Source organism: Schistocerca gregaria, chromosome 7, assembly GCF_023897955.1.
Source record: "Schistocerca gregaria isolate iqSchGreg1 chromosome 7, iqSchGreg1.2, whole genome shotgun sequence".
Classification (NCBI taxonomy): Eukaryota; Metazoa; Arthropoda; class Insecta; order Orthoptera; family Acrididae; genus Schistocerca; species Schistocerca gregaria.
The window spans coordinates 223,131,937-223,158,562 of record NC_064926.1 but is presented as its reverse complement, the minus strand read 5'-3'; the positions used below and the strand labels follow the sequence as shown (position 1 = coordinate 223,158,562).

Sequence of the window (26,626 nt, the reverse complement as noted above, 5' to 3'; positions counted from 1 at the left end):
GTCAGCGGAAAAGATAGATAAAAGTCGTATTTCTTTAGCAAAGCGACAAAAGTAACTTCATTATTCTGCAAGGCGATTAATGCTTGACTGTCAGAAAGGAGGAAATAAAATAAAATCTGAAACTAATAACATATTTTAGCCTTCTGTAATTATGTGAATGTATTTTAATTCAATTGACAGCTCCCAGCCACAGAAATCACTTTGTTTTCTTTGATCTGAGAGCAGTAAACGAAGTGGAAACAGCAAAATCACCAAATATAACTCAGATTCCTCAGAGTATTAGCCCCAGATCTACGATATTTCGAACAGGGGCAACCCCCCCCCCCCCTCCCTATCCATCGAGCGTTTGAGATAGGACGCAAAAAAAAAAAAAAAAAAAAAAAAAAATCCTTTTGTAGCGCACTTTTTTCAGAAGAGTCTGATGTATAAAACATATAACTTTACGTGTTATTTGGTCTCAAGTGTGCCAAAGTGCAGTTTTACGCCTCTTCACACAGCATTCTTCTACCGCACGTATTTCGCATTGTGGAATTCAAATGTGTATGTTTTGTAATGGATGCCATCATCGAGGGATCCAGCAGGACAGCGGAATCAAAAGGTCCTGTGGTGCCTCTCCTGCTCACAGTCAGCCGGTTTGACATCCTGCCCCTCTAAAAAATTAATACTGGATGGAATAATTTGGAACTGGAAGAACAAGAACTCTTCAGAAAATTTGCTCTTTATTGCCTATTAGCTAATAACTTGCTGTCTTGTGTGACAAAATTAAATTTAGGATATGTAATACCAGTAAAGACAAGAGACAAGCAAACAGTACACATTTCTTCAATCCTTAGGTCCTAGCGTTTTTGCTCTCTGATCTTGCTACAGCTTTACATGTAGTGCTTTCCTTTCTGAGAAAGAATCTGTTACTTCATCAAAATTTGTCAAATGAATTGTACATGAATATAATCGAAATGTCGTTGTCTAATACTGAAAAAGGTGTTAATACAAATAGTACCCAAGACTGCTGTGGTTTCTCGATCTGATTATGTCTATTTTGTCACTGTCTGCTAGATAGAAGAAAATAGGCCTATCTAATACTGCAGGGATTGTAACACACACCACACGAGCGTGACGGTTTTGGTAATAATGTTTATTTTTATAATACGACAGAATATAATTCGCTAAGTACCAATATCAAATCGCTAACTGGCCTACTACAAGCAGAGAGCTTTATGTTAGGTAACAGTTTCACATTTCATTCAAACGCTCCAGTTTCTCAAACATGAGATCGAAAAGAAGAAGAACGAAATTTTTTGATAAATTTGGAATCGTCATATTCTTCCATAATTTTTGTGATGTCTCCGTCTCTTCTCCTTCCTCGTTCTAACAAACAATCTTCTCATCAATAATTCTGTAATTATTACTACCATTTGTAAAACTCATTCTCTGGTTAACTCGACTAACCCTGCCAGAATCACCTGTTTCGTCATCCAGCGATTATTCTTCGGTTAGACGTTGTTACACATTCGTACAACGCGTTTTCCGTGCTACTCCAATATAACTTAAGTGGGGGACTGTACAGTGTACAACTTGCACTTTCTGGTTTAGCGATCTGACCAAAAATTTTCTGTCCAAATTTTATTTTCTTGGATACACCGAGAAGGTAATACGTAATCTTTCTTAGCTGTTGTTCTTGTTAGTCGCTTGTTTCCACTCTGATAGTCTGAATCTATGGACTTCGCTTGTAATTAAAACAATGCTGATCTTTCACATATCCAATCAATCACATAAACAGCAGTTGTCATTCACCCGTTCGGTTTATTCCGCTCAATTCGTATAGGCCCGTCCCCCTTTTGCCTGCAGGAAAGTTTATTTCTAGATGCGACAAGGATTCCCCTGGCAGACACATCACGTGCACTATGCACACATTCAAAAGTCAACTTATGATTCATTCCGAATTCAACTTAAAACGTGTTCAAACATTTTAAGGAACCAACAGGTATGCATTTCAAAATCATTTGAATAATCGATAGAGCAACGTGCGCTAGATGCTAGGAGCTTTGTGACACAAGGTTTTCTTCCTCAGGAATATGAATTTGCCCCCTCCGAAATATCTACCCGGTTCAGATACCAAGGTTCGCTGCTTACACAGCCAACAGCGACATTTCTGTAGCCAGAAGCGAGAGAAGGTACTACTCATACGCGCAACTGCGCATGCGCACGAGCCCACTCGTAACTGCTTAAATGAATCAAATGTAAACAGTTGTGACGTCAAGCACATCGGAGGTAATTTGTTGTTACGAAACATTACATAGACTTCCTAAAGCCTTTCACACATTTTGCTGTTCGCCGATGCTCGTAGGAGCTCTGTTTTTTTTCTTTTATATATATGGCGCATTTCCTTTGCAATTTAAGTTTTATTCTCTAGTTCATGTTTTGTTGCTGCAGTATTATTCTGCAGTAGCGGGATACAGTAATATCCTTCGTTAGAGTACCGGTTCTTACCAGTCAAAATTACAAAAAAATTGACTGAAAACTAAAACAATGAAAAATTCCCCGAATTCTAAAAAATTCCCGGGTTTTTCCCGGTTTTCTCCGGAATGAAAAAATTTCCGGGCCTTTCCCGGATCTCCTGGTTGTCCCGTGTCGTATACACCCTGTGTTGGCACTTATTGTTTCTGGTAAAAGTTTACCTGTCCCATTAATAAAACTATCAATTCGGTACAAGGGGTCTGGGCCTGGGTTATTGTTTAAAATGTTTTCAAACTTTTCTTTAAGTTTTATTGGGAATACATCCGGCAATGAAGAGTTCACTAGAATAATTTTATCCATTAACTGAATAGATTGATTCAATGCCAAACCTTGAGTTTCAACCTTTTTACTACTTGCAGGTATATGGTAAAATGAGTGTTAATCACAGCAATGTCCTTTTTAATACCGAAATCATTAAAAGCTTCCTCGCACTTGCAAACTTCCAAAGCCTCTGCACTATCGAAGTCGTTTACTACCCTTCTAATGGCCTCAAAATATTCATTGTAATACAACACACGGCTTCAACCCATGTACCTCAATGAGTTAACCACTGGTTCGGGAGGTAAAAGCACATTTGGTATTTTTTCTCTGTAGGCACTGATGTGCGGGGAGCCTTTAGAAACACTTTATTTGTGGATGGAATTAGTTTATTTACATTAACACAGATATAATGTACTTCTTCAGCAAGGCAATGTACTCCATGAGCAAAGCACGCCACATGAATCGAAACGGGATAAAATACTTGCGAGGGTTTTCCTGGTTTTATCATATAGGGAGCAGCATCTGAAATAAACAGAAACATTCTTTCATCTGCAGAAGATTCTGGAAATATTTTTCTAATACTCTCATTCACAAATCTGGTGATTGTAGAATGATTTACTTTTTCAAGTTATTTGCAGGCCGCTAAATAGGAATAAGAAGACTCTTCTTTTAAAGCACCAACAATTAAATTTTAAATGTAACGGCCACAAGCGTCTGTAGTTTCGTCAACTGAAATCCAGATAATGCTGTCCTTGAGTTCACTGCATGTTTCTTCCAGAATGTTCACGTAAATGGTCGGTATGTAATTTTTACGCAATGTCGATTCGCCTGGTATATTTTGATTTAAGCAATATTTGCACAGGATGCTTTTGAGGATAGGGGTTGTAAGTTTGTGAAGGGCAATGTTGGTTGCAATGAAAGCTTCACATAGATCCATGTTAAACCATTTTTTTTTGTTTTTTTATGTTACTTTTGGACAAATGCCTGCTACTGCAACTTGCTATTGTCAGAAGTTGTCGTGGTTCTTTCTTCTGCATTCCTGCAATATGGAGACTTGCCTTGACATGCTGATCTACTTGAAACTTTTTGTTGCATGAAACGTTTTTCTCACAAACTCGACAATATAAAACAATTCCGTCATATGTAAATGTTCCAGGATGTTCAGCTATGCATGAAACGACATTTCTTTTTTCTGGTGGCGTGGTGTACATCACATTACACACTACAAGTTGTAAACACGTTCAACTATGTACAAGTAAACAGAAAGCTAAACTGAAACAATGGACGTGTGACTAAAAGCTTGAGTAATTTAATTTAATTGTTGCTGACGTGTACTGTATTACAGCAAAGGGGATTAACAGTGGGTGTGGGTGCACGAGCATTGACTCTGCCTGCCTGTTCCTGTTGCTCTTCTGTAATGATTTTGGTAGGCAGTGGCCTGTTGGTTCATGATTGAATGCAGTCCTTGGTCATGGTCAATCTGAGAGACATCAAAAATAGATCGAGCTAGACACCACCCATCTAAATTTTTAAAATATTGTAAACATAGAGCGAAAATATTCATTGCCATTAGTTTTTAGTTAAAATATGCAATAACCAGTGAAAAAGAGCCAAATATGCAAAAGCATATGCAACATGCAAATGTATATAATCGGGTCTCTAGTTATTATGCTTACTCTACAAAATTTTAGCAATTACTGGAGATAGGACAAATTACTTTATAAAATGATGGCTCTAAGCTTAAAAATAGCAGTTACTTAAAAAAAAATCAGTTACCTGGAAAAGTAGGATCATTGACTGTCCAAAAGTTTTGAAGTTATAGACATCATCAATCCCACTCTTCTCCTTCACATTCATAAAGAATGACATACCAAAAATGGCAAAGATGAACATCACTAGGAAGAGTAGCAGACAGATGTTAAACAGTGCTGGCAATGACATCGCCAATGCAAACAAAAGAGTTCTGATGCCTTTAGCACCTTTAACTAGACGGAGCACTCTGCCCACTTTTGCTACTCGAACGACCCTCAGAAGAGTTGGTGACACAAAGTACTTCTCAATAATATCACTGAGCACCAAACCTAAGGGGAAAAAATCAATAACCATGAGCAACAGTTTCAATGAATATTTTCTTACTACACTTTTCAAATTAATACAGAAGTTTGCTATCATAAATAAATTAGCCTTTGGTTACAAAATTGGTTTTTGATTTTATTTAATGGATAATTGGTTTTCCAACTATCAGTTTCTTCTTCAGATCTATCTGTGAACAGTTCTCATTTCCTGAAATGGAATACACAAGTGTTTGTTTTAAGTTGAGAAAACTAAATATCTCCAAAATGATTGTATAAAAAATGTTCTACGTGAAAAATTAATAGTAGTAACGAGAACATCTGTCTTTGCTACAAATGATCATCTCATGTATGGGTGGGATCAACTTTGTATTTTCAAATTGGTACCCTCCATTTTTACTGCCTATTCAGATTCTACACCAAAAAATACATTTGATTTATTCAAACCATTATTTCCCATCTGTGGTAAATGGCACTGTAATTGACAACTATAAAGTGTGTCTGTTTTTACAATTAAGAACCAACACATTTGATCCTTCATTTCGCTTATGATGTAAATGTAAACCTTCATGTTATAACAGTTGATATTGATGTTCAAACATTACTTGAGTATTGAAAATGTGATTATTCAGTACAAATAACATGGCTAGTCATTGTCATTTCTGTTAAATACGCTATCTGTATGGTAACACAGTTTTCTGTTCCCTAGGAGGTTGATTAAGATGAATCCGCAGACCATCAGAATACTAGATTTTGGAGCCTGTCTTCAGACCTCACTATCATGGTCACTGATTTCGGCGTGTTTCCATCCTACCACTGTAACTCTTGCACTGGCCACTACACAGCTACTGACAGAATACCAACCACAACCAATGTAACAAGATAAAATATTCATGAAGTGACAGTGACTGTGATACACTAAAATGTCCATGAAGTGATAGTGAAAGGTGTACCTACAATGGATACATACATATTGTGTAAACATCCACATACTCACTGAAATCAAGTACCCCAATGGTGAGAGGCAAGTGGACTCACTAAAACCAAACACCCCAATGGTGACTGGCAAGGGGATTCACCAATATTGAGCATCCCAATGGGAACAAAAAACTATTACATTCATGTCATCATTTCTGGATCATGCTGTATGTAGTTTCTAAGCAAACTTTGAAACGGCTAATTATACTGTATTGTACAATCAAATTTGCAGCTCTAAGATTAGTTTCAAACATAAATATCAATCGCTACAGCACCAATGTTTACAGCTACATAATAAATGTAATGTAGAATCAAATGTGTCGGTTCTTAATTGCAAAAACAGAGGCACTTGACATTTGTCAATTACAGCACTAGCCACCACAAATGGAAAACAATGGTTTGAATAAACTGTATGTGCTTTTTGGTGTACAATATGAATAACCATAAATATGGGGGATTCTTATTTGAAAATGCGAAGTTGACCACATCCACAAATAGGGGTCATTGGGAAATAGCCAGTTGTAGCATAGACAGATGTCCTGTTTACTGATAATCACTTTTCACCTAGAACAATTTTTTTGATACACTGTTTCATTTTTAAATATATTTAATTGTCTCAAGTTAAAACATACACCTTGTCTGCATATTTGGAACTGCTCACAAGTGCATCTGTAGATGAGACTGGTAGTCCTGAAATCAATAATGCCATAAAGAAATTAAAAACAATCTGTGCAGCCAAAGGCTAATTTAGTTATAACTGCAAATCATCACACTACAATAGAAAGTCAAAAAATAATGTAAAAGTGTTTAGCTCAAATTAACTTTAAATTGCAGATGTATAAAAGGAAATAAAAGAACTAATAATTAAAAAATGATATTCATAATAAGCAACTTGCAATGTTCATTAGTTTACATACATTGATTGTATCTTTTTAGAGCCAAATAATCACTTAATATGTCAGCCACAATCAGTAAGTGTCTCCTCCCTAACATCAATTAATTATGTTCTAGATATTAGAAATATAAGGAGCATTCCCAAAGTAATTTACAATAGGGCATGAATGTAGAGTTAGTGTGCTAAGAAAACAGTGTTATATAAAGTAAAATATATTGTGTGTCAGGAATCTGGCATATCTGGGGGCAGATACTATGATCAGTCTTTGAGAGCTTAAAAGGTGAGCTACAGCAGTGCACTGGTAACTGAGCTGAAAAGACTAAATGGCATGCACAGAATTCAGTGTAAAACATTCGTGGTAAACTGAGGGAAAATTCTGATGATCATGATCATACTGACATTAAAGTATTGGAAGCTCTCTGGCAAATAAGTGCTGAGATTTAAATTTTAGGAACAGCACTTAGAACTCAAGAACATATCCAGGTGTGTCCTGGATTTAATCAACCGTATGTACAACTGGGACAGGGATGTCAACATCTGTGTCATACTGTGGTAAATGCCACAACAGTTTTATGACTCTACTGAATAATATGGTTTCAACAATTGTCACTAGTTCAGTAAATATATACATATTAATAGTTCTCTTTCACTTTTGATATCTGAATATCTCTTCCATAAATTAGACTAAGTACACAATTTATGTGGTCAGACTGCATGCAGAACTTCACTACATTTCCCTGCTGGCTGCTGTCATGCCCTGACTGGGAATGAAATCAGGAAATGCTAAACCAATTGAATTATATAAGTACACCTGATGGGTGAACTCCAAACTTCAACCTGCTAGTACTTTGTTAAACTCTTCAGAGACTATCCAGCCTTACAGAAGTAGAAATAAGATATAGGCAGAAACTAGTTTGAAATTGAGTTGGTTCATAAGATGACTTGGATGGTTCCATTGCCCATATCAGATTCCTGGTCTGGCACAGTCTTAGTATATACACAAGTTACATTACACTACACTGTACAATGAATATCTCCTTTTGGGATCAACCTCTAACTTTTGTAAAGGTTTCTCTGTTACATCCTTTCTTACGGGGGGCTATTCTGGCAACAGATACATAAGAACCACAATGGAGCTTAGAAAAAGGAAGAACAGTGGTGCTGACAGACTGAAGCATTGGATCAAGTTGTAAAATGTGATTGGGTGGTTTAGTTGGTAGGACACTGTATATAAAACACAAAGATCTGGATTTGCATCTTAATCTAATACACAGTTTTCCTCTGTCTGCAAAGTTTTATCAGGAGACACTCCACAGTGTGAAAAAAGTTTTTATTTCATTGGTATTGCTGGTTTTGAAGGAATTTTGCTATGTAATTAATAAAAACATAGAAGTACTGTGTTATCAGAATGTGTAAACAGTTTGCTGTCTAAACATGCATTGTTCTCATTACAGTGTTTCGTAAACTTGCCTCACAACTTTTCACCATAGGATTAAATGGTATTTTTTGTGAAAACTTGAGAAGTTTTCATATTTGCATAATTAATACTTTTTAAGCAGATTTAACAATGGCAGACAATACAGTTCTGTCCCATAAATTAAAGGATTAGTCACATGTTAAACACAAACTCTATAGCGCAGTGGAACAAAAAAATATTTACTGATGTTGAAGGGGAAACATAGATTACTGGAAGCAACAAAGGTGTTTTGCTAAAATATTACTGTGAAACATGTTTAAAAGTTTCTGAATAAAATCAGAAAACACCATCAAAAATGATCTGTATTTTAGAATGGTCAGTTTCAAATGACAAATAACCCAAAATTAATTACTTCTCATGACAAATTTTCTTGACAGTGAGATCATACGTAAAATGTCTAGTCAGGAATCCCTTACTGTGCAGTGTGAATAATACAGTCTGTCCCATGCTTAATGCCATATCGTAAATACCAACAGCTGCACTGTGGTTTTAGCATGTTTTCACAAGAGATATAAAATTGAGCCAGCTTCGTAGTGTCATATTACACGGCACAGTCACATTAATGTGAGCACCTGTCAAAAGCCTGAATAACCAGCTCTTGAAGCACTGGCAAACAGGAAGCATGTCAGCTGGGTTCTGGAAGGTATTGACAAGGACCTAGTCCATCTACCAAGATCAGGACTAGTTCTGTTCATCCAGGCAGCACTATACAAGGGCATAGGCATTTTTCTGCCTGCCTGTGTGTGTGTGTGTGTGTGTGTGTGTGTGTGTGTGTGTGTGTGTGTGTGTGTGTGTGTTTTGCTCATAGCTTGAAAAGGATTATTATGACAGTTAGAAAGTTTCCTTTCTGTTTGTGTGTCCCTATCAATGACTCACCACTTCCGCTTTTCAGTGAATGGCCTCCTTTAGTCCAAAAATTTTTATAGTAACTTCAGCTAGAGATGTGGCTATCATTAACAATGATGAAAACAGAATATAAGCTGATAACTATCTGTATGGAGAGTGAGAGGAGATGATGAAAACTAAATAGTACAGTAGACACTAGAAACATCCTTTTATATATATATATATATATATATATATATATATATATATATATATATATATATATATATATATATAAAACTGGCATATTCAATTTTCCCATGGCATTCAGAATAAATCTGATGGCTTGACCAACTAATTGCAAGTGATGTACCTCAGTAATGAGTGAAGTGTTTCAACAATGAGATATCAAGAAGAAACTCAATATAATAGATGTGGACCAAAAGCACATACTTTCTTCTAGAATGAATTGGCAAACATACTGGTTCAATAAACAGTGATTCAGCTAAGCTGTTCACCTCAAATATTTCCAAAACCACTTAAGATAATTCTGTTTTCCCCCAGCTGAACTGCAAGAAAGTTTTCACCAAATAATTTGTATCCTCTTTTCATAGCTGTATTAATTACAGAGATATAAGTATCAAATTAGTTTTTCCAAATGGGATTATAGTAATTTCTGCTCCTCCTATTATATTCTGAAAGATATGGATTCAATGGCATTTCACTTTTCAAAATCTGACTTCTAATTCTGTAGAAGCTACAATATCTATTACTCATAATTCATGTGTTTTGAAAATGAAACTAATTGCTGTCTTTTGCAGAAATTCATGGTCTCATACCCAAACAAGGAAATACATCACACAAGATAAGAAGGAAACAGAGAATTGCAATGCTGCAATACTTGTATAAAAGGGCCACCAAGGTCATGTAGCTTTCATTCTGTCTGTGTCATTCACATGTGTTGAGCACTCATTAATTTGAAAAAAAAAAAAAAAAAAAAAAAATGTCTTTCACAAACCAAGAGAAACTAGATAAACAGTGTGTCTGAAAAGTAACATTACTAAATCTACAAAAATTAATTTATTGATCAGAATGGTACTATGCATCAAAATTCTACAAAATAGGACCCTCCTGCATCACCAAATTTTTCCTGTGAGATTTCCAAGTATTGCAGGCACCATGGATAGCCTGGGATGGGAATGTACTTGAAGGACAGCTGTAACAGCAGGTTTCACATTGTTGATGGTCTTGAAACAGTATTCATTCCTCTTTCAACCTTCTGAGCACTTCCAAATTTAAGCCAGCATAGATGGTCTTTATAATAGATACAAACTTATTGGTGTGCAACGTCACCTAATTACTTACTTAACTTTAATTTATGCGATCAGACCCAGAGGTCCACCTTATCTACAAGGCTTCTCTTCAACTGTATTCTACTTCTCTGTCGCACAATCATCTATGTCATTCTGCAGCAAGTCCTCATGGATTCCATCCCTCCATCTTCGATCGAATTAGTGGTCTTCTTCCAAAGGAAGAAAAATACGTGGCTTTCAAAGGACACTGATGTTTACCGATCTATTGACATGACCTGGCCACACAAGCTCATTAGTTCTCCGCAGGCCTACAATATTTGGTCTGTTGTAGATCTCATCCAGCTCATAGTTATGGCAGATTCTCCATTCCCCAGAGATCTCATTTAGTAGCAGTCCATAGATTTTCCTTAAAACTTTCTGCTTGGAAACAAGAATGTTAATTATTCAAGTATTTTTTCCAGACACTCTAAGTTTCACGACGCTATGTGTTGAATTGATATTTTGTACATCTTAAGTTTGTAATTCCTTGAGAGCATGCATAGTTTAAAAAAAACTGACTAAGACTGACGTACAATCAGTTTGTGTTTTGGATCTGTGCTTTAACTGCTGCCTCACATGATGCATCCTCTGTAAAGACCACCCCAAAATGTTTAAAATTATAAACCTTTTTGTAGGATACGGTTCTATCAGTTGCTAAAGTGCCTCTCTTGAATAGGTAAGAGTCCTGTTCATCACCAGATCCATTAACAAGGAGATCAATCTCACTTCCTGCTGCCTCCGTACATCAGTTCTTCCATAGCCCTGGACCACAGGGCCACATCATCGGTCAAAGTGAGATGTGTGATTTTACTACCTTGATCCCTTCAAAATTCTCTGGAAAGCTTCCCTCATCAGCTTTTCGTGTGCCAGGTTGAAAAGTATTAGTGACACACCATCTCCATGTCTAAGCCCCATGATTATGCTGAAGATCTCTGTGAAATTGGCTCCTGAGTGTCACTTTGCTTTTTAAATCAGTGAGACAACCTCTAACTATGATAATGAATTTTTATGGGTAGTCCAAAGTTGTTTAGGCAGTCATATGCATTCTTAAAATATATGAAGAGCACTTGAAGGTCTTTAACATATTCCAACATCTTCTCATCTTTGAGGTGAGGCAATCATATGTGTAACCACTCATTACAACTGTACTTGCCTGTGTAATCATAAGAATCGACTAACAAGAGGAAGAGTGTGGAGTAGAAGGTGTGTAGCTACAGTTGTTTATCCAAAAGTGAGGGTGAGAACCACATGGAGACTGAAGTTATGGATCAGAATTCTAATGAAGTACTGTCATCAAACAACGGCAACTTCAAATATGAATACCAACAATGCAGGAAAAGACATATTGCTACTTACTGTACTGCAGGCAGGTACAATTAAAAGACCCTTACACTTATGCTTTCAGTCACAGCCTTCACTGGCCTCCATCAGAAAAAGAGAAACACACACCATTCATTCACACAAGCAAGCACACATCATGCATGTGTGACCACCAACTCAGCAGCTCGTGCCATAATGCAACTATCATGTGGGATGTAGCAGCAATCTGGAGGGGGTGAGGAAGGGGAAGGGGAACTGTATGGGTAGCAGAATAGGAGTGCTGTCTGGCAGGATGTGCAGGAACTAGAATGCCAACAGGTGCTGCATCAGGAGGTTGTGTGACAGGGATGTAGAGAAAATGGAGTGAAAAAGGAGGGAAAATGCAAAGATGGGTCGGTTCATAGGAAGAGGGCGGCAAACAAAGGGCACAGGAGATGGGAAAGGGCGGGAAGTGACAGGACGGAGGGGGTGGAAATTGTTGGGTGGAGGGTGTGCGAATAGTGCGTTACCATAGGTTGAGGCTGGGATACTTACAGGAATGGAGAATGTATCATAAGGATAACTCATCTGCACAGTTCAGAAAACCTGGTGATGGAAAGGAGGATTCAGATGACTTGGGTACTGAAGGAGCAACTGGAATCAAACACGTTATTTTCAGATGGATGTTGTGAACCAGGATGGTCCACTTTGCTCTTGGCCGCAGTTCGACAGTGGCCATTCATCCTGGTAGACTGGTGGTTTGTCGTACCAATATAAAAAGCTGTGGAGTGATTGCAGCAGAGTTGGTAAACAACATGACAGCTTCCACAGGTGAACCATCCCCTGATAGGGTAGGATAAACCTGTAACATGACAGGAATATGAAGTGGTGGGTAGGTGAATTGGGTAGGACCACGATGGTTTCCCATAGGGGTATGATCCTTGTGGCAAGGGGTTGCTATTGGGAATGGCTTAGGGAAGGACTAAGTTGTTTTCGAGGTTGAGTGGGCAACAGAACACCACTTTAGGAGGTGTGGGAAGGGTCTTGGGTAGTTCCTTGTTTCAGGACATGATGATGGGTAATCAGTGCCCTGGCGTAGGATGTGGTTGAGTTGTTCCAGTCCGCAGTGGTACTGGATGATGAAGGGGGCACTCCTTTGTAGCTGCTTCTTGGGGTGATAGGACGATTGGGGGTCTGAGAGGATATGGCATGGGAGATCTGTTTACAGACAAGGTCAGGGGGATAGTGCCAGTCTGTGGAGGCCATGGCGAGGCCCTCAGCATACTGGGCAAGGGAGTCCTTGTCACTGCATATATGTAGTTCCCAGGTAGCCAGGCTGTATGGGAGGGGATTTTTTTGGTATGAAAGAGATGACAGCTCCCAAAATGCAGGTTGTGTTGGTCATTGGTGGCTTTGTGGACAGAGGTTTGGCTGGAGGCATCAAAGAGGAGGAAGTCAATGGCTAGAAAGGTGGCACGTTGCGCTGAGGAGTTTTAGGTGAAGCAGATGGGAGAGAAGATGTTGAGGTTATGAAGAAATGAGGATAGGGCAACTTGGTCCTGAGTTCAGATCATATAGATATCACCAATGAAATGTCACACTAGGGGTTTAGCATTTAGGGAGGCAAGGAAGGACTCCTCTAGATGGCCCAAAAACAGGTTGGAATAGGAGGGTGTCATGCAGGTGAACATAGCTGTGCCATGGACTTGTTTTTATACATTCCCTTTAAAGGAGAAGTAGTTGTGGGTGAGGACAAAGTTAGTAAGGTGTATGAGGAATGGGCAGCAGAAGAAAGAATTGCCATGCACAACCCCAAAATTAATTCTGATCTAATTATCCTACCTGCAGTAAAAGGTTGTACCATTATTGTTATGAACCACAGTGACTATATGGCAGAAGGCCTCTGCCAATTATGACTGCACCACCTAAAAATCCGCCAGAGTGATTCCATCTCAGAAGTCTAACACAATCTCCAATCCATGCTTAAAGCTTTAGACCCTTGCCAGAACGCCTCCCCTGAATCCATTTCCTTCCTCGCCCCTCTGACACACCACACACCCACCTACGCTCTCCCCAAAATCCACAAACCCACCAATCCTGGATGACCCATTGTGGCTGGTTATTGTGCTCTCACTGAAAGCATTTTGGCCCCCACTGACTATCACCTCCAATCAATTGCCTGTAATCTAGCCTCCCACAACAAAGACACTAACCACTTCCTTCACTGAGTCTTCACCATTCCCATCCCTTTAGCTCCTTGATCCCTGCTCATCACTGTTGATACATCTCCCTACGCGCCAACATCCCTCATGCCCATTGTCTTACTGTTATTGAACACTACCTTTCCCAATGTCCTTCAGACTCCAAACTCGCTACCTCATTTCTCATACACTTCCTAATTTTATCCTAACCTACATCCACTTATTCTTTGAACAGAAGGCATACAAACAGCGATGGGCACCCACATGATGCCCTCGTATGTCAACCTGTTTATGAGCCATCTAGAGGAGTCCTTCCTAGCCTCCCAAAATGCCAAACCCCTAGTGTGACAGTTCACTGATGATATCTTCTTGAGAGTCTGAACTCAAGGCCAAAATACCCTATCCCCATTCCTTCACAACCTCAATACTTTCTCTCCTATCTGCTTCCCCTGACTGTCCTCAATACATTGTACCACCTCCCTAAACATTGATGTTCTCCTCTCTGATGGCTCCATCCACATCTTAGTGCACATTAAACCCACCAACAACTGTCGCCCATTTCACACCAAAAAATCCCTCCCATACAGCCCAGCTATGTGGGGACTATGTATACGCAGTGACAAAAACTTTCTTGCTCAGTGTGCTTAAGGTCTCACCAAGGCCTTCACAGACAGGTGCTATCCCCCAGACCAAGTCCACAAATAGATCTCCCATACTATTTCCCCTCACATCCCCAATCCGCCCACCACCCCCAAGAACTAGCCACAAAAGATTGTCCTCTCCATCACACAGTACCACCACAGACTGGAGCAACTGAATCACGGCCTTCTCCATGGCTTTCATTACCTACCATCACGTCCTGACATAAGGGACATCCTGCCCGTGATCCTTCCCACACCTCCTACAGTGGTGTTCCATTGTCCACTCAATCTCCAGTCCATCCCTATGCTATTCCTAATCAAAGTCCCTTGTCACAAGGATCATATCACAGTGGAAGACCCACCTGCAAGACCTAACCAATTCACCCATCCAGTACTTCCTATTCCAGTCCTGTCACAGGTTTATCCTACACCATCAGGGCCCGTACCACCTGTGAAACTAGCTGCTTTACCAGCTCTGCTGAAATCACTGCACAGCTACTTATATTGGTATGACTACCAACTAGCTGTACACTGTGAATGTGACTGCCAAGCTGTGGCCATTAGCAAAGTAGACCATCCTGTAGCACAACATGCAGCTGAACATAACATCTTCGATATCAGTGTCTACTTTGCTAACTGAGCCAGTTGGATCCTCCCCTCCCACCAACAGATTTTCTGAACTGTGTAGATGGGAATTATCCTTACAACATGTTCTCTATTCCTGTAATTATACCAGCCTCAACCTACAGTAACATACTGTCCCTGCATCCTCCACACAATGGTTTCCATCCCCTTAGTCCTGTCACTTCCTGCCCATTCCCATCTCTTATACACATTGTTTGTCACCCTCTGCCAATGCAACCTCACATCTTTCCCTGTTCCTCTCCTTTGGCACTCCATTTCCCTCACATCCCTGCCACCACACAACCTTCTGACACTCCACCTGTTGGTATTCTAGTCTCTGCACACCCTACCAGACAGTGCTCCTCTTCCTCTACCTGTGCACTGCTAACTCTTCCCCTTTCCCTCCAGATTCCCTGCTAGGCAGCACTCCTCTTCCCCTACCCATACACTGCAAACTCTTCCCCTTCCCTTCCCCTCCAGATTGCTGTTACCATCCCACATGATAGTTGCATTTTGGCACAAGCTCCTGGAGTTGGTGGTCATGTGTGTGAGGTGTGCTTGCTTGTGTCAATGGATGGTGTGTGTGTGTGTGTCTCTTTTCCGACAAACGCTGTTGCCGAACTCTTAAGCGTAGATGTCTTTCAATTGTGCCTGTCTGCAACTTAGCATGTTTTCCTTATGGTAAGTATCTTTTTCTACACTTGAGATTTGAAATCAGAATTCATAACAGTGTGAAGTCAGCAGTGACTAATGTCGTGAGTTCGGGTGACAGAGCGCCTAAGGAAACCAAGCAATTATGACAGGGAGTGCAGAATGGTTACAGAAAGTTTCAGAAGACTAGCATAAGAATACTAAGGGCACAAACTATAAGTTAGGTGCTTTTTTCAAGTGCAGAGAGCCACTGGCAACAAGCAGCTGGGTGACTCCAAGGAATGGACAATAGAGGAATGTAAAATCATCCTTCCAAAACAAACATTTTATGAGAGTAAGATTTAAGGGAGGATTATTTCAGACAGTGTTCCAGAAGAGTCTCCACTGAAGAGATTGATATAGGACAATACAATTCTGATACAAAAATTATTGGTAAAGTGGCTTGTGTGATGTCATGAATGTTATAAATAGGAGTGGCAGACTATTGTGTCAAAGAGAACGCGTGAATCCTGGCTAAGGTTAGCCCTGTGTCAACTGGCACTTCACCTCACTCGCATCATAAGCTAAATATTTGATTATGTCTGAATGCATACAGAAGAATAGGCAGTGCTTTCAATGGTTGTTTCAAAGTAAGTTATTGCTGGTGGAAATGTCTACAGACTTAGAAAGAGACATACTATTTGATCAAAAGTATATGGACAACCCCAAAAACATACGTTTTTCATATTAGGTGCATTGTGCTGCCACCTACTCCCAGGTACTCCATGTCAGTGACCTCAGTAGCAGTTGTGAGAGAGCAGAATGGGGCACTCCACAAAACTCACGGACTTCAAACGTAGTTAGGTGATTGGGTGTCACTTGTGTCATATATCTGTATGCGAAATTTCCACGTTCCTAAACATTCCTTGGTCCACTGTTTCCGATGTGATAGTGAAGTGGACATGTGAAGGGACACATAAAGCACAAAAGTGTACAGGCCAACCTCATCTGTTGACTGACAGAGACCACTGACAGTTGAAGAGGGTCGTAGTGTGTAACAGGCAGACATCTATCCAGACCATCACACAGGAATTCCAAACTGCATCAGGATCCACTGCAAGTACTATGACAGTTAGGCAGGAGCTGAGAAGACTTGGATTTCATGGTTGAGCGGCTACTCATAAGCCATACAACACTCACTTGGTGTAAGGAGCATAAACATTGGAGGACTGAACAGTGGAAAAATGTTGAGTGGGGTGATGAATCACGGTACACAGTGTGGCGATCCGATGACAGGGTGTGTGTCTGGCAAATGCCCAGTGAATGTCTTCTGCCAGCGTGTGTTGTGCCAACATTAAAATTTGGGGGCAGTGGTATTATGGTGTTGTCATGTTTTTAGTGCAGGGGGCTTGCACCCCTTGTTGTTTTACATGGCACTATCACAGCACAGGCCTATATTGATGTTTAAATCATCTTCTTGCTTCCCACTGTTGAAAAGCAATTTGGGGATGGCAACCATATCTTTCAACACAATTGAGCACCTGTTCATAATGAACAGCCTGTGGTGGAGTGGTTACATGACAATAACATCCCTGTAATGGACTGGCCTGCACAGAGCCCTGACCTGAATCGTATAGGACACCTCTGGGATGTTTTGGAATACTGATTTCATGCCAGGCCTCACCAACCGACTTCGATACCTCTCATCAGTGCAGCACTCCATGAACTGCCATTCCCCAAGAAAGCTTCTAGCACCTGATTGAACATATGCCTGCGAGAGTGGAAGCTCTCATCAAGGCTAAGGGTGGGCCAACACCATATTGAATTCCAGCATTACTGATGGAGGATGCCACAAACTTGTAAGCCATTTGCCAGGTGTTCAGATACTTTTGATCACATAGTGTACATGAATTGAACCACACTTATGGCGTGTCATACAACACCAAGCAAATGTCAGTAATATAGTCTTTGGAGGATATCCATGACTGTTTGTAAAATTTTTCATGATGAATAAATCTTCTCCAGTTGCACTTGATAAATCCTTCATTTGGATCACACTGTACAAGCAACCCGGGTTTCAGGACGAAAATCTCATATTCTGGCACTACAAAAAAACAAAGAGGGAGTCTTCTTAAAACCAATTAACACTGAAAGGGCCCTTACAAATGTGAACCTCAGGTTATACCCTGAATGGGTATGAGAAAGCTGTACAAGTCCTGTAAAAAGTCCAGCAAATTTATAAAGCAGCATGCAAAATGCCAAGCAAGTGTGGCATGAAAAGGTTCTGAGTCGACCAGTACTACACTAGGTAAAAGGGGCCTAACGTAATGTAACCAGCGTAAGCTAGTTTTGAAATTGACAAATAGGCATTCTACAGATTTTATGCAATAATTTTCATTTCTTAAGCCCATGCCACATCTCCAGTTGTTCACAGTTGGTTCATAGGTTACATTAGGCTGGCAATGCGTGCTTATTTTCTGTGACATTCATGTTTTTTCGGTTAGGCCCCTTTTAGTGTCAGTGTGGCACTGGTTAACTCAGAATGTTTTCATGTGTCACCCACATAGGATCTTGCATGCTGCTTGATAAATTTGCTGGATTTTATTTTATTTTTTCTTTGACTGGTATGACTTTCTCGTATGCAATCAAGGTATAAACTGATGTTAAAATTTGTGTAGGTACTTCTAATGCTAATTAATTTTATGAAGAATCCCTCTTAGGCTTTTTTTTTTTTTTTTTTTTTTTTTTTTTTTTGCCTGAAGATGGGATTTGCGGGCTGAAACCTAGATAGTGTGTTTGACATTATCTGAATACAGGATTTCAGGATTTGCCAAATACAAATGGAGCAGACTTATTCATCATGAAAAATGTTATTAAGTTGGAAGATGTTAACTTTCTAGTTGTGTACAGGCTCAGTGTTGCAACTGATTGTCACTTGCGACAAACTGTTGGCAGTTGCAAAACTACCCTGGCAGTTCACGTCTAATGAATTTTTCAAGGTTCTCTATAACTTTGAAAAATTAACTTATTATGAAGTGGTCGTAAAGTGTAATGGTAGCTTCATATGCAAGATGTAGTGGGTTCTAATTTGGTTAAATGTTTTGAAATTTTTTATTTTCAAATCTTTATCAAAGTGATTTTGACCATTATTTTTATGCAAATAATTGGTTTAAATGTAAATTTTTAAATTTCTTTTCCTTTGTCGCATAATTTTAATCATCACATTAACTTTTTCAATTGCTCTCATTTTTAATTTCTATCATTCATTTTCCACTCAGAATCTTTGTGCATGTTATTTTACTGATTGTCATGTGTTAACATCGATTTAATTTCTTCCATTTCATCATGTTATATTTTCGTCCATTTTATTACATTCATTATTTCTTTTCCTCATTTGGCTTGAATTTCACTTTACTTATAACCTTTTCTTTGGTTTAAACCTTCATCTGCATTGTTTTGACCATTGTGCAATAAGAATTTATGTTTTAAATGTTTGTGTGATGATTACCATCTAAGAAAATGTACATTTCATGATGAAAATTACATTCTCGTCATCACTGCACATACAAATAGATTATTTCGTCTTGTGATGTATAGCCATTTTCAAATATTTAAATATTATATAGATTATTAAAAATAGCTGAATAACTGACTTCACATGCATAAAGATTCCAAATGGATAATGAATGATGGGATTTAATATTATTATGAGAAGGTTAGTTGCTACTCACCATATAGCAGAGTTGCTGAGTCACAGATAGGCAAAATAAAAGACTGTAAGAAAGTGAGCTTTCGGCCAACAAGACCTTTGTCGGAAATAGAGAACGCTCACACACACACACACACACACACACACACACACACACACACACACACACACACACACGTAAATGCAACTCATACACACATAACCACAGTGTCTGGCAGCAGAGCCCAGAAAGCGAGTAGTAGTGCATGATGGGACAAATAACAGGGTGGCGGGAGTAAGGAGGAGGGTGGGGTGGGGAGAGGGCTGGATAGCATGGTAGGGGTGAGGGACAGTGAAGTGATGCTTGTGGGAGCATGTAGGGACAAAGTGGAGAGAGGGTAGGGCAGCTAGGTGCAGTTGGGAGGCTGGATGGAGGGCAAGGATTGGGGAGCTAGTGAAAAAGGAGAGAAGTAAAAGACTGTAGGTGGGTTGGTGGAATGACAGCTATGTAGTGCTGGAATGAGAACAGGGAAGGGGCTAGCATCCCTGGAATTCAGAAAAGCTGGTCCTGGCTGTGAAGCAGAACTGAAATGAAGAACATCATATTTGGAAGTGATGGGTGACTGGAGAGATAAGGTACGGGAGATCTGCTTTTGCACAAGGTTGGTCACAAGACCCTTGGTATATTACAAGAGGGACTGCTTGTTACTGCAGATGCAATGCCCACAGGTAGCTAGGTTTTATGGAAGGGACTTCTTGGTATTGAAAAGGTAGCAGCTGTCGAAGTGGAGGTATTGCTGGTGATAGGTAGCTCTTATATGGACAAAGGTATTGATGTAGTCACCCTTGAGGTGGAGGTGAACATCAAGAAAGGTGGCTTGTTGGTTTGAGTAGGACCAGGTGAAGCAAATGGGGAGTAGGTGTTGAGATTATGGAGGAATGAGGACAGGGTGTCCTCACTCTCAGTCCATATCACGGGGATATCATCAATCAGAAGAGGGGTTTGGGATTCTGGGTGTTAAAGGAGGGATTCCTCTAGTTGGCTCGTTAATAGGTTGGCATACGATGGTGTCATGTGGGTGCCCACAGCCGTACCCTGGGTCTGTTTGTTGGTAATGCCTACAGAGGAGCAGTAATTGTGGGTGAGCATATAGTTGGTCATGGCAACTAGGAAGGAGGTTATAAGTATGGAATCGGTCAGGCATTAGGAAAGGTAGTGTTCAATAGTGGTAAGGCCATGGGCTTTAGGGATGTTAGTGAAAAGGATGCAGCATCAATAGCAGTGAGCAGAGCAGGGCACCATCTTGGAAAAGAAGAGGACTGTGGAGAGCTGGTGGAGGAAATGGTTGGTATATTTTATGCAGGGGGGTAGATTGCAGGTAACAGGATGAAGGTGTTGGTCTACAAGAGCAGAAATTCTCTCTGTGGGGGCATAGTAACTGACCACAATGGGGCATCCTGTCTGGTTAGGTTTATTGACTTTAGGAAGCATGCAGAAGCTACGAGTGTGGAGAGTGGTAAGGGTGAGAAGAGATATGGAGTGCAGGGAGAGGTTGTGCAATGGGTCTAAGGTTTAGAGAAGAGACTGGATTTCTGGAATGGAGTCACTGAGGCAGGGCTTGCAGGTGGATGAATCTGACAGCTGGTGGAGTCCTTCTGCCACATAATCTTTGCAGTTTAAACAACAGTGATGGAGCCTTTGTCAACAGGTAGGGTTATAAGGCCGAAATCAGTTTTTAGGTGGTGAATTGCAGTTATTTCTGCTGATGTAAGGCTAATTTGCATGTTGAGGGGTTTAAGGAATGATGATGAGGCAGGGCTCAAGGTTAAGAAATTCTGGAAAAGTTGACAGCAGTGATTTGGGTGCAGTAGGAGTGGATCATGGTTGGATGGTGAAGTTAACTGAGTCAGGCACACAAAGACCAGTCCCACTCCTTCCAGAGCATCCCCTGTTAACTTTCCAGAGTATCTTCACATCAAACCCTGCATCATCACCCCTGAACCTGTAAGCTAACCATCTCCATGCTTCCTGAAGTCCCTAAACCCAACCACTCAGGACACCGGTTACTGTGGCCTCACTGAGAGAACTCTGCTCCAACAGACCAACACCTTCAGCCTATTACCCGCAATCTACCCTCCTACAAAGAGACCCACACCATTTCCTTCACTGACCCTCCGCAATTCCTGTTCCTTTACCACGTGGTGCCCTGCTCGCTGCTATTGATGCCACCTCTCTTTACTCTAACATACCCAATGCCCATGGCCTTACCACTACTGAACACTACCCTTCCCAATGCTTTACCAATTCCAAACCTACAACCTCCTTCCTAGTCACCATGACCGACTATATCCTTATCCACAATTACTTCTGTTGTGAAGGCATTAACAAGAAACAAATCCGGGGTAGACTATGGGCACCCACATGGCACCACTGTATGCCAACCTATTCATGGGCCATCTAGACGACTCCCTCCTAAACACCCAGAATCCCAAACTGCTCACCTGGTTCAGATTCATTGGTGACATTTTCATGATAAGGACCGAGGGTGAGGACACCCTATCCACATTCCTCCATAACCACAACACCCTGTCCCCCATTTGCTTCACCTGTCCCAACTCAAATCAGCAAAGCACCTTCCTCAATGTCGACCTCCACATTAAAGATGGCTATATCAATACCTCCATTCATATAAATCCTACAAATCACCAGCAATACCTCCACTATCCTCCCACCCTTGTACAAAAACAGATCTCCCATACCTCATCTCTCCAGTCACCCATCACCTTCCACAGTCACCCACCACCCTCCAAAGTCCCTCCGCTGGGACACAGAGGAGCATTCCCTTCCCTACTCATTACCACCCAGGAATGGAGCAACTGAATCAAATTCTCTGCCAGGCTTCGATTTCCTCTTGTTGTGCCCTGAAATGAGGAATGTCCAACCCACTATGCTTTCCACCTTCGCACAGTGGTATTCTGCTACCTACTGAACTGACACAATATCCTCATCCGTTCCGACACAACACCTGCTCCCAACACCTTGGCTCATGGCTCATATCTCTGTAATAAACATAGATGCAAGATCTGTCCTATACATCCTTCCACCACCACCTATTCCAGTCCAGTCACAAGCATTATGTATCTCTTTATAGGTGGGCCCCTCCCTGTGAAACCATTGATGTGATCCACAAGCTAAGCTGCAACCACTGAGCTGCATATTACACGGGTATGACAACCAATAAGCTGCCTGTCAGAATGAATAGCCACTGATAAACTGTGGCCAAGAAGCAGCTGGACCACCTAGTTGCAAAGCACGCCACCCCACATGACATCCTTCATTTCAGTGACTACTTCACAACCAGTGTCCTCTGGATACTTCCCATCAACATCAGCTTTTCTGAACTGCTCAGGTGGGAAGGCTCCCTGAAATATATCCTACATTCTTGTAACCCTCCTGGCCTCAACCTTCATTAATTCCCTATTCCAATTCCAGCAGTGCACAGTTGCCATTCCAACAATGCACCAGCAGTTTTTTTACTTCTGTCCTTTGCCTCTAATCTCACCCCTGCCCACCGTCCAACCTCCCCACTGCACCTAGCTGCCCTACCCTCTCTCCACTTCATCCCTGTATGCTCCTACAAGTAGCACTTTACTGTCCCCAACCCTTACCATGCAATCCATCCCCCTCCCTGCCCTAGCCCCTTCCTTAAGCCAACCACCCTGTTGTTGCTCCCATTGTGCACTGTCTGGATTCAGCAGCCAGACACTGTGATCATATGTGTGATGTGTGTGTGTTTTTCTCTATTTCTGACAAATGCCTTGTTGGTCGAAAGCTCACTTTCTGACAATCATTTTGTTGTGCCTATCTGCAACTCAGCGTCTCTGCTACAGGGTGAGTAGCAGCTATCCTTTTCATAATATTGTTACATTCCATTCTGAATTTTCCATTGTGCAAAAATGATAATTAAAAATGTGAGCAACTGAGAAAGTTAACAAAGACGATTAAACTGAACAGATGTAAAAAGTTACATATAAACCAATTAAGTGATTAAAAATAATGATTAACCTCATTTCAATACAGATTTAAAAATAAAAACATTCAATTGACCCGACAAGACTCGAACCCACAATCTCTTCCATATGAAGCTAGTAACATAGCCATTATGCTATGCAGTCACTTAGTAAAAGTTTAATTAATTTAATTGTACACCATCACACAAACCCTTTTTTTTCATTGATTACTTTCAGATGAGTGCCCACCAGGGTGAATTGTGGCAGGAAGTAATAGCTGACACCTTAACCTGCATCATTGTATATATGGTTTCAAAAAGTTGATCTCACTGCTGCGGACCTCTTCTTGTGAGCCCCTTTCACAAAGTAAACATAGTGACTGTAACATTATGTGCAAGTAGCTAATTTGGTGGGGCGGAATTTTCTTGTCAATCAAAATTAGTTTCAGTCTTGCACGAATGCTGTTGTCAACTTTACATATGTAGTAGTAGTAGTAGTTGTTGTTGTTGTTGCGGTCTTCAGTCCTGAGACTGGTTTGATGCAGCTTTCCATGCTACTCTATCCTGTGCAAGCTTCTTCTTCACCCAGTACCTAGTGCAACCTACATCCTTCTGAATCTGCTTAGTGGAGCCATCTCTTGGTCTCCCTCTAGGATTTTTACCCTCCACACTGCCCTCCAATACTAAATTGGTGATCCCTTGTTGCCTTAGATCATGTCCTACCAACCGATCCCTTCTTCTAGTCAAGTTGTGCCACAAACTCCTCCCCAATTGTAATCAATACCTCCTCATTAGTTACGTGTTCTACCCATCTAATCTTCAGCATTCTTCTGTAGCACCACATTTCGAAAGCTTCTATTCCCTTCTTGTCCTAACTATTTATCGTCCATCTTTCACTTCCATACATGGCTTCACTCCATACAAATGCTTTCAGAAAGGACTCCCTCATGCTTAAATCTATACTCGATGCTAACAAATTTCTCTTCTTCAGAAACGCTTTCTTTACCATTGCCAGTCTACATTTTATATCCTCTCTACTTCAACCATCACCAGTTATTTTACTTCCCAAATAGCAAAACTCCTCTACTACTTTAAGTGTCTCATATCCTTATCTAATTCCCTCAGCATCACGCGACTTAATTTGGCTACATTCCATTATATTTGTTTTGCTTTTGTTGACGTTCATCTTATATCCTCCTTTCAAGACACTGCCAATTCCATTAAACTGCTCTTCCAATTCCTTTGCTGTCTCTGACAGAATTACAATGTCATCGGCGACCCGCAAAGTTTTTATTTCTTCTCCATGGATTTTAATACCTACTCTGAATTTTTCTTTCGTTTCCTTTACTGCTTGCTCAATATACAGATTGAATAACATCGGGGAGAGGCTTCAACCCTGTCTCACTCCCTTCCCAACCACTGCTTCCCTTTCATGTCCCTCGACTCTTATAACTGCCATGTGGTTTCTGTACAAATTGTAAATAGCCTTTCGCTCCCTGTATTTTACCCCTGCCACCTTCAGAATTTGAAAGAGAGTATTCCAGTCAACATTGTCAAAACCTTTCTCTAAGTATACAAATGCTAAAAACGTAAGTTTGCCTTTCCTTAATCTATCTTCTAAGATAAGTAGTAGGGTCAGTATTGCCTCACGAGTTCCAATATTTCTACGGAATCCAAACTGATCTTCCCCGAGTTGGCCTTCTACCAGCTTTTCCATTTGTCTGTAAAGAATTCACATTAGTATTTTGCAGCCGTGACTGATTAAACTGATAATTTTCACATCTGTCAACACCTGCTTTCTTTGGGATTGGAATTATTATATTCTTCTTGAAGTCTGAGGGTATTTTGCCTGTCTCATACATCTTGCTCACCTGATGGTAGAGTTTTGTCAGGACTGGCTCTCAAAAGGCTATCAGTAGTTCTAATGGAATGTTCTCTACTCCTGGGGCCTTGTTTTGACTCAGGTCTTTCAGTGCTCTGTCAAACTCTTCATGCCGTACCATATCTCCCATTTCATCTTCATCTACATCCTCTTCCATTTCCATAATATTGTCCTCAAGTACATCGCCCTTGTATAGACCCTCTATATACTCCTTCCACCTTTCTGCTTTCCCTTCTTTGCTTAGAACTGGGTTTCCATCTGAGCTCTTGATATTCATACAAGTGGTTCTCTTTTCTCCTAAGGTCTCATTAATTTTCCTGTAGACAGTTTCCATCATACCCCTAGTGAGATAAGCCTCTGCATCCTTACATTTGTCCTCTAGCCATCCCTGCTTAGCCATTTTGCACTTCCTGTTAATCTCATTTTTAAGATGTTTGTATTCCTTTTTGCCTGCTCCATTTAATACATTTTTATATTTTCTCCTTTCATCAATTAAATTCAATGTTTCTTCTGTTATCCAAAGATTTCTACTAGCCCTCATCTTTTTACCTACTTGATCCTCCGCTGTCTTCTCTACTTCATCCCTCAAAGCTACCCATTCTTCTTCTACTGTATTTCTTCTCCCATTCCTGTCAGTTGTTCCCCTATGCTCTCCCTGAAACTCTGTACAATCTCTGGTTTAGTCAATTTATCTAGGTCCCATCTCCTTAAATTCCCAACTTTTTGCAGTTTCTTTTGTTTTAATCTACAGTTCATAACCAATACATTGTGGCCAGATCCCACATCTGCCCATTACAATTTAAAACCTGGTCCCTAAATCTCTGTCTTACCATTATATAATGTATATGATACCTTCTAGTATCTCCAGGCTTCTTCCAGGTACATAACTTTCTTTCGTGATTCTTGAACCAAGTGTTAGCTATGATTAAGTTATGCTCTGGGCAAAATTCTACTAGGTGGCTTCCTCTTTCATTTCTTACCCCCAATACATATTCACCTACTACGTTTACTTCTCTCCCTTTTCCTACTGTCCAATTCCGGACACCCAAGACTATTAAATTTTCATCTCCCTTCACTATCTGAATAATTTCTTTTATCTCATCATACATTTCATCACCTCTCCCCAAGAACCATGGACCTTGCTGTTGGTGGGGAGGCTTGCGTGCCTCAGTGATACAGATAGTCGTACCGTAGGTACAACCACAATGGAGCGGTATCTGTTGAGAGGCCAGGCAAACGTGTGGTTCCTGATAAGGGGCAGCAGCCTTTTCAGTAGT

The 26,626-nt window shown here is 40.4% G+C and overlaps 1 protein-coding gene across 1 annotated transcript in view; it reads right to left on the bottom strand.

The window, feature by feature from the left end:
- The window catches only part of LOC126281447 (sodium channel protein para), a 1,486,858-nt gene that overhangs the window by 58,666 nt on the left and 1,401,566 nt on the right, over positions 1-26,626 (bottom strand). The window contains exon 38 of the mRNA XM_049980418.1: positions 4,552-4,856. Coding sequence (XP_049836375.1) covers positions 4,552-4,856 — 305 coding nt within the window. The remainder of the gene's footprint in view (positions 1-4,551; positions 4,857-26,626) is intronic.